Raw genomic sequence first — 12,563 nt, forward strand, 5'->3', positions numbered from 1 at the left:
AGGGCAGGCTCAGCACGGGGGTGGGTGGGTGGGTGGGGAAGGGAGATCAGGAAAGCAGATTGCCTTCCTCTTTGAGAAACTGAGAAGGATGGGAACCCAGTAATTTATCCAAGAGATCTTCATGATGGCTTGAGATGCCTTGGATGTATTTTGCAGCTGCAGAGGTTGGGCTGCCATGGGGGTGGGGGTGGGGGGAGAACCCTTCGGGCTTCCCCAAGTAGCCACAAATGCTGGGGTGGGGGTTGGGGGTTGAGTCCCTGAAAAGCCCATCTCGGGTGAGAGGCAGCCTGTTTTCTAGACCTCTCCTATTGATGTCTCTACGGGTAATCCTCAACTTACAACTACTTGTTTAGCGACCATTCGATGTTACAACGCTGGAAAAACTGACGTGACTTTTTCACACTTGCCACCATTGCAGCTTCCGCAGGGTCACATGATCTGAATTCAGATGCTTAGCAACTGGTTCATATTTATGACGGTCGCAGTGTCCTGGGGGGGTCACGTGATCCCCTTTTGTGACCTTCTGACACGCAAAGTCAATGGGGAAGCCAGATTCACTTAACAGTCGTGTCACTAACTTAACAACGGCAACGATTCACTTAACAACAGAGGCAAGAAAGGTCGTAAAATGAGTCAAAACTCACTTAACAACTGTCTTGCTTAGCAACAGAAACCTGGGGCTCCATTGTGGTCGTAAGTCGAGGACTACCTGTACACAGTCTGTATCTGGAAGCTGGGAAGGATCCTTTCGGTACCAGGAGCTGTGCAACGACCGTCTCCAATTCTTATTCTCAGGGCCACCCAATCGCCAAGTGGTGCCCTGCCTGGGTCTGGGCAGGAAGGGAGTTTTTGGACAAGGGCTCTTGGCGTCAAGGAAGCATCCTGGATGGATGCAGTTATGATCCAGGGAGAGGCAGCGTTTAGCGTCACATGTAAAAGGCCGTCTGTCAGCCTCCACTCCAATCCTCACATAATTTTTGTACCATTTATATTCAGTAGTTAGAATGTAAAAGGGTTCTTTCTGTAATGTAAAATAGTTAAGGATGTAAGGTGTATCATTGCCCCATACAGGGTAAGGGAAGAGGGCCCTTTAAGAGTGTCGTCTGACATAACAGTGGGGGAGGGGTGATTAACGGCTGAATGTTAAGAGCGTGGGCTTTTTCAACAGACACTGCATTCCTGAGATGATTGACAGCTAGAGACCGGCGGAGGAAGAATACCACGGGGCCCGAGAAGGAGCTGGCATTGAACCAGACCAGCCTGACCTCCTGAGGGAGGAGGGACAAATGGGGGATATGAAATGTTAGCCATATTTTGTCTCAGATTCAATTTAGCACTGCTGCTATCCAGATGTAACTAGTAAAAGTACTTTTCTTTATTTGCAAATGAAGTCAAGGTGTATTCTTTCCTAGATATAATCAGAGGCAGCCTGACACTGTCGTACAGAATTGACTATCTCCTGGGGTGGATTCTCTGCTGATCCGCTACCATCTGACATGCTCTCCCCTCTCTTCCCACTGGCCTCTGCTTGGATGCCAGGAAGACAAGGGACAGCAGGAGGAGACACAGTGCCAGGAAGCCTCTACATGGCACACTTCTGCATCCTTGCCTCTGCCCAGAAAAGTCTGCGGGCCAATTGAACCATTCAGGCTGCAGCCGGGGGCTTCTGCTGCCCGGATGCAGCTGGAGCTCCCTTGGGAATGGAATGGCTTCCCTTCACCATGGCCAGCCTGGTGGCAAGAACGGCCTGATCAATTGATTGATTGATTGCTGAGATGGCGACTCACTCCCAATCTGCCCTGGGTGGCTCAGCTAGGAGGGCAGCCCTAGATTCCAAAGTGGGCTGGCTGTGCCAGTTTTGGCATTTGCAAGAGGCTTTGAACTGGGAGAGCCAAGCTCATTTTTTATGCATGTCCACTTTCATCTGCATTTCCTCTTCAACCGATGTTCGCCTACAGTACCGGCCGCAGGGAGCCTGCACGTGTTGGCTGCACCGTGTATATCATTCTGATTTTAGTCCTCTTGCGATCTTGTTTTCATTTACGTTTAATTGCTTTGGTTTAGTGCAGGGTTGTCAAACTCGATTTCATTGAGGGCCACATCAGGGTTGTGTTTGACCTCAGGGGGCTGGGCTGGGTGTGGCCAGAGCGGGCATGACCTGCTCAATGTCACTTATATTGAAGGTACCTGTGGCAACCCAAGTTCTCTGCCAGGGAAAACAGGCTGCTGAGCTCTGTTTCCAGCTGCGACGGCCTCCTGCAACCCTCTACCAGCAAAACAGAGTGGCTCTCCTGAACTCCATTTTCACTGGCAGAGGGCTACAGGAGGCCGTCGCAGCTGGAAATGGCGCTCGGGAGCCAGTTTTCACTGGCAGAGTCACCACGGGCCAGTCCCTCACTGTTTCCAGGGTGGCCCTGTAGACCAGATCTAAGCACACCACAGGGCAAATCCAAATAAATAAGTTTTTTTAAAAAAATACCGTTACCATGGTGGCTCATGTGGTAAGATGCTGGGCTTGTGCACCGCTAAGGTCTGCAGCTTGGTGGTTCGATTCCCAGGAGCGAACAAACTGCGTAGGGACAAGAAAAGAACTTCCCCAAAATGCCTACTGGTGTTCGGGCTTCCCACAGGTAAAAGACAACACCTCCTGAAAAAATTCCTTTCACTGAGGCAGCCAGTCCCCTTCGTGATCCCTGGCTAACATGTGCCATACACTAAAAAAATAAATAAAATAAAATAGGTAAGTATGGTTGTCCCTCTGCTCCTGGCACAGGGGTAGCTGGGGTGGTAAAAGCCCACAGACCCATCGTTGCAAATGTGGATTTGTAGGTCTCTCTGGACAAGTCAGTGATTTGCAATGCTGGTTAAGTGCAGAAGGAGAGCCAGATGTTTTGTGTAATTTGTCAGCAGATTTAAGCAACGGACTCACTCCAGAGTTTGTGGAGTCCTGGATAAAAACCAGTCTCTGCCTTTTGTTTCCTTATTGTTCCTGGGCACAAAGGGCCGAGTCTGGATTAATATGAATCTGCTAAAACTGTTGTTTGGATTAGAGTAACGAACAAACAAACAACTTGATCTAACCGCATCCCTTGGGCCTCTTTCCTCAATCTCCAAATGTTTAGGATTAGAATAGAATAGAATTTTATTGGCCAAGTGTGATTGGACACACAAGGAATTTGTCTTGGTGCATATGCTCTCAGTGTACATAAAAGAAAAGATACGTTCATCAAGGTACAGCATTTACAACACAATTGATGATAATATATCAATATAAATCATAAGGATTGCCAGCAACAAGTTATAGTCATACAGTCATAAGTGGAAAGAGATTGGTGATGGGAACTATGAAACGATTAATTAAATTAATTAAATTAAATTAATTACCGCAGATTCAGTAAATAGTCTGACAGTGTTGAGGGAATTATTTGTTTAGCAGAGTGATGGCCTTCGGGAAAAAACTGTTCTTGTGTCTAGTTGTTCTGGTGTGCAGTGCTCTATAGCGTCGTTTTGAGGGTAGGAGTTGAAACAGTTTATATCCAGGATGCGAGGGGTCTGTAAATATTTTCACGGCCCTCTTCTTGATTCATGCAGTATACAGGTCCTCAATGGAAGGCAAGTTGGTAGCAATTATTTTTTCTGCAGTTCTAATTATCCTCTGAAGTCTGTGTTTTTCTTGTTGGGTTGCAGAACCGAACCAGACAGTTATAGAGGTGCAAATGACAGACTCAATAATTCCTCTGTAGAATTGGATCAGCAGCTCCTTGGGCAGTTTGAGCTTACTGAGTTGGCGCAGAAAGAACATTCTTTGTTGTCCTTTTTTAATGATGTTTTGATGTTAGCTGTCCATTTGAGATCTTGCGATATGATAGAACCCAGAAATTTGAAGGTTTCTACTGTTGATACTGTGTTGTCAAGTATTGTGAGAGGTGGAAGTATGGAAGGGTTTTTCCTAAAATCTACCACCATTTCTACGGTTTTGAATGTGTTCAGTTCCAGATTGTTTTGGTTGCACCACAAGGCTAGTCGTTCGACCTCTCGTCTATATGCGGATTCGTCATTGTCTCGAATGAGACCAATCACTGTTGTGTCATCTGCGAACTTCAGTAGCTTAACAAATGGATCATTGGAGATGCAGTCATTGGTATACAGAGAGAAGAGAAGTGGGGAGAGCACACAGCCTTGGGGCCCCTGTGCTAATTGTACAGGTATTTGATGTGATCTTGCTTAGCTTCACCTGCTGCTTCCTGTTTGTTAGGAAGCTTGTGATCCACTTACAAGTCTGTTCCGGTACCTGTAGCTGGTTTAGCTTAGTTAGAAGAATGTCTGGAATGATGGTATTGAATGCTGAACTAAAGTCTACAAAGAGGACCCTTGCATAGGTCTTTGGAGACTCAAGATGTTGTAGGATGTAGTGCAGAGCCATATTAACAGCATCATCTGTTGATCTATTTGCTCGGTATGCAAATTGCAAGGGGTCTAAAAGCGGATTCGTGATGGTTTTCAGGTAGGAAAGCACTAGCCTTTCAAAGGTTTTCATGACTACAGATGTTAGAGCAACTGGTCTGTAGTCATTCAGTTCCTTGATGGTGGGCTTCTTTGGCACTGGGATGATTACAGTTCCCATCCATCTTGGCTGTGGGCCATGGTCACTAGAGTTAGCAAAGGCCCCGCAGAGCTTGACTTTGCTTGCCACTAATTTACACAGATGAATGGATTTCTCCATTCTTGCAAGGTCTTTTTTCACACACACACACACACACACACACACACACTCCACATAAAGTTGAGGGATAATCTTGTTGCATTTGTAAATTAAAGCAATTCATCTTATTTTTTAAAAGACAGGAAAAGAAATTACTTCTGCCGTACAAATCCACATTAAATGCAAAATCAGGATGTCAGCCACAGGAAATGCAGTAAACAATCTGGCAGGGATGACATGGGGTACCCCAAGGATTATCCCTAAACTGGACTGACGACACCTCACGGGCCCCCCATTAACCTGCATCCTTACTTTTCTCATTGCAGTTTGTTGCTTCGTTGTCCACAAGAGGTGCCATGAGTTTGTTACCTTCTCCTGCCCGGGGGCCGACAAGGGACCTGCCTCCGACGTGAGTAAACCAGCAGAGCTGGCCGGAAGGGGGGAGGGGACGGTTGAGGGCCAGCCTGGGGTTGTGGTTGACACCATGGAGCCCATTGCCAGCTGGGGATGCTCGGGTGTGTGTGTGTGTGTCTGTGTGTGTGTGTGTGCTTTGGGGGCATCCTCCCTGGAGGGGAAGCGAGTGTGTGATTTATATGATCTAAAGGCAGAATGTACGTGGGTAAATCAAAATTGCACATTTCGTGTGCTTTGATTTGAACAGGAGGAAAGTTCACTACAGACTTGAATGTTCAGTCTTTGAACAGCCTTTGCAGCTGGTATCCTTAATTCCATTTAAGTGCCTTGTGGAGTGTGTGTGTGTGTGTGTGTGTAGTGTGTGTGTGTGAGTGTGTGTGTGTGTGTGTGTGTGTGTGTGTGTGCGCGCGTGAGGCTGATCTGCAAAAAAGAAGGGAAAGCTAAGCTTGGAGAACAGAATTGAGGGCTATCCAGGATCAAGACACCTGGTGAATTTCAGCCCCCCCAAATTATCTTAATTTACAGGTGTGTCTGCAGAGGGAGGAGAGTCCTGATGTTTAAAAGAGGGGGGGGGGCTTTGATCACATGGTCCTGGCATCATTGTGATATTCTTGCCTTCAGCCCCTTTAGCCCATTCCCAGCTTGTCCCCAGATATACTTTCTACATTCAAGGTTTGGTTTTTAAAATATTGTTCTGAGTACATGCCAGGATGAATGGCAGAGTCCACCTTTCATGCCAAAAGGATCCTCTCTGCCCAGGGGCTGTTTTCCTGGTCCCCTCCTCCATTTCCTGCAGAACCCACCTGCCATGCTTGGGAGCGGTCTGCAGAATATGGCCAAACCACCCAAGATGGAGCCATGATTTGCAATGGATGGTTTGATCCAGACGTGCTCGTGGCAACCCATCCCTGGGGGAGCAACGAAAGAGGACTCTTCAGGCTGATTGGAAAATGCCCAAAAAGGCAAATTAAACATTTAGAGTTTTGAAAGTTTAGGAGGAAATGCAAAATAAGTTTGGAGCCAAACCCTCCCATTTTTCTCCTGTCATACTCCAAACGTTTATACATATCTATAAATGGTACCTCGGGGCCCTTTGAGTTAGAAACCCAGCAATTAATTTAACAATAAAAACACAGATTCTGCTTTCAGCAGTCTTTAGAAAATCTGGAGAGAATTCACATTCTGGGCACCAAGCAAGGCAAGACACATACACACACCCTCTTTGAAGCATGTGCTGTCAGTGGGGGAGAGCTAATTTCAGAGGCTGCCACTGTGATTGATGGGGAGGTGCTGATGAGCCGCTGTTCTCCCTCTATTTTTAGTCTCTTTGGTGATGAGCAGACCAAAATACAGCCAGATGATTGTCCTCACAGGCCAGCTGCCAGGCAGGTGTGGAGAAGGTCTTTAAAATGTTGACCAAGGTGGGGTGCCTGGTCAACCCAGGGCACCCTGAAGCCTCCACCGCTCTCTCCACCAATTAAATTATCTAAATTATTAATAGTTAATTATCCCTCCCACCTGTTATGTCAGCCGACATAAGTAATAGGCTCCTCTCCCTCACCCTGGACGGAGGCACGACACATCTCATTTCCTTACAGTTTAAACAATAAACATTTTACATTCTATCTACTGGTATAGTCATTCAAAAGTATATGAAAATTGGAGTGGAGGCTGACACTCTTGTTGCTTTCCCACCTGGAAGCAGGGAGTTGGGGGGGGGAAAAGAGAGTTTTCCCCCTGCAGTTCCCTTCCTTCCCCTCCTGCTTACTTGATCCTCTACCTTGAGCAGATTAGGGGATCCTGCAAGGGCTTCTGTGCTGGATATAGGGAAGGTACTTGAAGGATGTGAATGAAGGTCATGGCATTTTTGACTCTAGTTGAATCTGGCCTTGCAACACACACCCACCCTCCTCTCCCTCTCTCCACCTCCTGGCCCGGAGACAGATGCTGCCACTCTCCAATGTCAAGATGCTTCTGGGTCATCAGATGACGGGTCCTCCACTGACCCGCCCCAGGCCACCTTCCATCAGAGTGCGGCATCTCTGATGCTCCGTGAGGCCGCTCTGCTCTGGGGAAACCACTTCTGTTGACTCGAACTGCTCCATTCCCCATTCCTCATTCCCAGCAAGGGTGGTGGTGGTATAAGGAGGCATTCCAGAAGACCAAGAGAGAACAAAGCTTAGATAGCTTGTGTGGGAGAAAGAGAGTCAAGGTGACTCTTATTTTTATTTATTTATTTATTTATTTTATTTGTCACAACAGTATATATAAGCATAAGCATGAAATAACTATATGATATATAAGCATAAATATAATCATAAGTATGTAATAACTATACGAATTGGATTACAATCAAAGGGAACTGTAGGACAGGAACGGTAGGCACGTTTGTGCTCTTATGCATGCCCCTTACAGACCTCTTAGGAATGGGGTGAAATCAATAGTAGATAGTCTTTGTTTAAAGCTTTGGGGATTTTGGGAAGAGACCACAGAGTCAGGTAGTGTGTTCCAAGTACTAATAACTCTGTTACTGAAGTCATATTTTCTGCAGTGAATATTCATGTTTTCAATATTTCCTTTAAGGCAATATCACGGGCAAATTCAATTAATGAATTTGCATCTGATATAGACAGTGGTATTTTTCTCATCTTGGGGTTAATGATAAACGGGTTGTTAATGTATATTTTTTCTAGCATCAGTTGAAGGAAAATACTCATTTTGGTTTGATATAGGTTCATACAGAAATCATATCTCATGTATTAGTTTCACCATATTTCTCCTGTAATTCAGTTAATGCTGAAAAAAATATTTAATATTTCTCTTGTCAACTTGCTTTGTCCATAAACAAAATTTTCATATTGTTACTTCAATTTTTTTGTGAACTTTAAGAGCACTAATTTTACTGCCTTGTAAATCCAGTTTTAGCTGATTTAAAAGTCAAAATATGTCAAGGAAGCCACCATTGTTAACCAGTCAAATCCAAGAAATCTATCTTTACTTTCAAATAGAACATCTTTTGCTGCGGAGGATGTCACTCTAAGAACAAAACAGCTTCATCTTTCATTTTAAAGAGTTATTTTAAAATGTTTCCTTTTGATAGTCATCAAACCTCAGAGCTTGTGGTTACTCCCTAATTATTTGTACAAAGGAGTACAATTTCTGCCGTGTAAAGGATGAGATTTTGTGCAAATCAAAACAATCACATATTCCTGAGGAGTGGCATTGAAATGTGAGACCATATTTTTCACCACTGTAACTTCCCTTAGTGCTATCATGCACAGTCTGGAGGTATAGACTCAGGGTTGACCCCTGAGAAATGGGTTCTTCTCCTAGCCCAGCACCCATTTGAGCTCAGTTTCCCAGTCAACATGCCTTCAAATAATGAATTTACTGATCAGATTAAGAAGAATTTTCTGACAGTGAGAATCGTCAACCAATGGAACAGAAGTTACCTTCAGAAGTTGTGGGAGCTTCATCACTGGAAGCTTTCAAGAAGAGGATGGACTGCCATCTGTCTAAATTGTGTAGGGTCTCCTGCTTGGGCGGGGGGCTGGGCTAGATGACCTATAACAGGGGTCTCCAACCTTGGCAACTTTAAGACTTGTGGACTTCAACTCCCAGAATCCACAAGTCTTAAAGTTGCCAAGGTTGGAGACCCCTGGCCTATAAGGTCCCTTCCAACTCTGTTAATCTAATAATTATAGCTTAATTATTTCATCAGCACTTTTTCTTTTTTTTTAATTGAAAAAGTTTTACAACAAAAAAGTTTTAAAAAATTCTCCCCCCCTTCACCCTCCTTCCCCTTCACCCTCCTCCCCCGAGACTTCCCAGAGCAAAATACAGTTTTTTTAACAGCTAACAAACGTACGCTAAAATACTACAAAAACCATACCCATAATCCCTTCTCCCCCATTGATCCCTTAACTCCCCATTCCCCTTTTAAACTAATACCCAAATACAATACAATCCCTACATCACTCATATGCTATTTGATACTTTTTGGTCTGATACTTATTTTGAATATAATCAGTCCATTTTCTCCATTCCACTATGTATCGTTCTTGTGAGTAGTCTTTCAAATACTCAGAATTAATCCAAAACGATTTAATTTTTTTACAAGTCCACCATATATGATCATCTTCACAATCACATCTCCAACATTTGGGTTGCACATTTGGATACATACATGCCAACTTCTTAGGATCTAAATGCCATCTATAAAACATTTTATAACATCAGCATTTGTTCTTAGAACATATCATGTTTTCCCCAAAATAAGACATCCCCTGATAATAAGGCCAATCGGGCTTTTGAGTGCATGGCAATAAAGCCAAGCACTTATTTCAGGGTTCAAAAAAATATATAAGACAGGGTCTTATTTTCGAGGAAACACAGTAGAATGACAGAGTTGGAAGTGATCTTGGAGGTCTTCTAGTCCAGGGGTCCACAATCCCCGGGCCACGGTCTGTTCAGAACCGGGCTGCGGAAGCAGCAGGTGAGTGGGTGGGCGAGTGCACGCTTGCAGTTCCATTTATGCAAGGGGTAGATGCAAGTGCCCACCCACCATTCATGCAGAACCATCTCCCCCCCCCACCCAGTGGTCCACAAAGCCAAAAGGGTTAGAGACCCCTGTTGTAGTCCAACCGCCTGTTCGAGCAGGAGACCCTATATCATTTCAAAAAAAAATGGTTGTCTAGGCTCTTTTTGAAAGCCTTCAGTGATGGAGCAATAACTTCTGGAGGCAAGCCAATCCACTGGTTTATTCTTCTCACTGTCAGGAAATTTCTCCTTAGTGCTAAATTGCTTCTCTCCTTCATTAGTTTCCCTCCATCGCTTCCTGTCTTGCCTCCGCTATTCAAACACAATCTCCTTCATCTTCAATTCGTTGTTTTGATTTTTCCTGTCCCAAGGGAGGGTTTTTCATTGTCTCTGTTGAAATTCAAATTGCTGGTTTCTGCCCATTGTTCCAGATTGACAAAATATTCCTTAATTTTGATAGTTCATATTGTTTCTGTCCACATTATTTGTTTGTTTGTTTGTTTCTTCAATTGGTATAAATGCGCATCACAGTTACGTTACTTGGGGTGGCTCACACAGTTAAAAATCTTCAAAAGCAGACAAATAGCTAAACAATAACAACACAAAAACAATTAACTCCCTAAAACCCCATCCATGTTTTAAAAATATTTTCTAACCCATCCTTCTATTGCTTTCTAAATATGCTGGATAGGCCAGACCTAACCAGAGGGTAATATTTGCTTTAATTACAGAGCCATTTGCATATTCTGAAGGATTGCATTTCAAATGGCATTTCAGTTTTGAGAACTCTACTGCGTTATTTATACTTTTGCAAGCCAGCTGCAAAACTTTTTGCAATGATGCTGCAATGTTCTTCTCAGAAGAACAAGACTGTGATTAGGCCACAGTGCTGGTTTAGTGAATTCCTGCGCTCTGGGTTGGTCTAGATGACCTTTAAAATCCTCCCAACTCATATCTTCCATGATCCTCTGAGGCAGGGGGTGAGAAAAAAGTGCTTTGGTCCAGTCCCAAAAGTGTTTTTTCAAGAGGCAACTGGACTATCTGGGTTTTTTTTCTTTGAAGACATTTCACTTCTGATACAAGAAGCTTCTTCATCTCTGAAGCTGAAGAAGCTTCTTGGGTGAGAAGTGAAACGTCTTCAAAGAAACCCCCCCAGAAAATCTAGTTGCCTCTTGAAAAAGCACCTTTGAGACAACCATGACCCTGTTGACTGAAAATCTCCATAAACATTTAGTTTGGTCCAGGTGAGTTGCTCTGAGGGGATTCTTTATGTTCTGCTTGAATGGATAGATGAGATGGAGACCTGAATTGAATCTGTAGAAAGAAGACACCATTTCCAAAAGGAAGCTAGCATAGGCCAAAAAAAAAAGGCTGAAATGAAAGAGCACAATGAGATTTTCAAAATGTTCATTGCTAAGCAGGAGTGCTGTGGGTCTGGTAAGTGTCACTTAGTTGACCAAGAAGGGAATGCATGATGGGAGGGAAAGCAAGTGAACAAGCAGTAGAGGAATTGATGTGCAGCTCTGCCTTGGAAATGCCTCTTCTGGCATTGGTGGCCAAGGCTGTGGAGAGCCTGCTTCTGACACGGTTTCAGAAAAACCTCCTCTGCATAAAAAAACCTCTGAAGCCATTGTCTTTCAAAGTTCTTTACTAGCATAAGGAAACTGGCACACGATGAGTGAAATTCCAAAACTGAAACTTCCGGATTCTTTTCCCAGTTATACAAACCCCAAGAGTCCCACCCACCTAATCCCTTTGCCGGTCACATGTTCCAACGTTCTTCCACTTTATTCAAAACCTCTTCTTGCCACTCCTTCTGCAGATGCGAACACAATCTGACCTTGACCGCTTGAAGAATGTTACCATACCCATCAACCCCACTTCTTCCCCTCAGGGGAGAAATGTGGCAGCGTCTGGAAATCTACGACCTAGTATGATTTCCAGGCCTGATAGCTGCTTTGCATCTGGGTATGTCTAGTCTAATGAAAAGAAGAACTGTTCCAATATTTGAGGGGCTGCCCCAAAGAAGAGGTCCATCTATTCTCCAAAGCACCTGAAGGCGGGACAAGACACAACGGATGGAAGCTGAACAAAGAGAGAAGCAACCTAGAACTAAGGAGAACATTCCTGACAGTGAGAACAATCAATTAGTGGAATGGGTTGCCTTCAGAGGTTGTGGATGCTCCATCACTGGAGGCTTTTAAAATAGGATTGGATGACTTTCAGTTTGACATTGCAGCAAGATCGGACATGAGGAGCGGGGCTCCGCAAACTCGCACCAAATCTCATTGGAGGGCCCCCCAAGGGGCTAAAGTCATGCTGTAGGGGTGATGAAGAAAAGAGGGGCACTCTGCAGGTCGCGGAGAGCAGTGGCTCTCCAGCTGGATCCAGGGATTCCCTCCCATCCAGCGATGAAGAGGAAAGGCAGCCTTTATGGCTGGCATAAAGCTGGGGTTGCTGAAGAAACAAAGAATGTGCTGGAGCGGTGTAGATGAACAGTGATTGGAACTGGGTGAGGTGATTCTTTTTTTACCTAGAACCTAACCCCAAAGAAAATAAACCCTAGAAAAGAGGCTCTTTGAAATGCTTGTCAAAGCAGCGAATAATTAGAGAGAAAAAATAAAGATCCAAAAGAAAAGGAACTAAAGGGACAGTGCAAAATCTTTAAAATATAGAAAGATTGGATTTTTAAACTTTATTGGCAATATTTTGGTAAGGCATTTTAAAAGGCTGGAATTATTTGTCTGAATATTTGCAAAAAACAAATAAATATTTGTCAGACTTTGTGCAATGTTGAAATTTAAGCTGAAGATGCATCTACTGGTGAATAAAATATATACTAAATTCCTACAACCTTGGGAAGTATTGATAAGACAAAGAGGGAGGGGAAGCGTAAATAAATAACACC

At 44.1% G+C, this 12,563-nt stretch overlaps 1 protein-coding gene across 1 annotated transcript in view; it reads left to right on the plus strand.

Moving 5' to 3' along the window:
- Positions 1-12,563, plus strand: part of PRKCB (protein kinase C beta) — a 272,893-nt gene that overhangs the window by 86,189 nt on the left and 174,141 nt on the right. The window contains exon 3 of the mRNA XM_058157171.1: positions 5,029-5,111. Coding sequence (XP_058013154.1) covers positions 5,029-5,111 — 83 coding nt within the window. The remainder of the gene's footprint in view (positions 1-5,028; positions 5,112-12,563) is intronic.

The sequence above is a fragment of the Ahaetulla prasina genome, chromosome 14, assembly GCF_028640845.1.
Source record: "Ahaetulla prasina isolate Xishuangbanna chromosome 14, ASM2864084v1, whole genome shotgun sequence".
In the NCBI taxonomy this organism is placed as follows: Eukaryota; Metazoa; Chordata; class Lepidosauria; order Squamata; family Colubridae; genus Ahaetulla; species Ahaetulla prasina.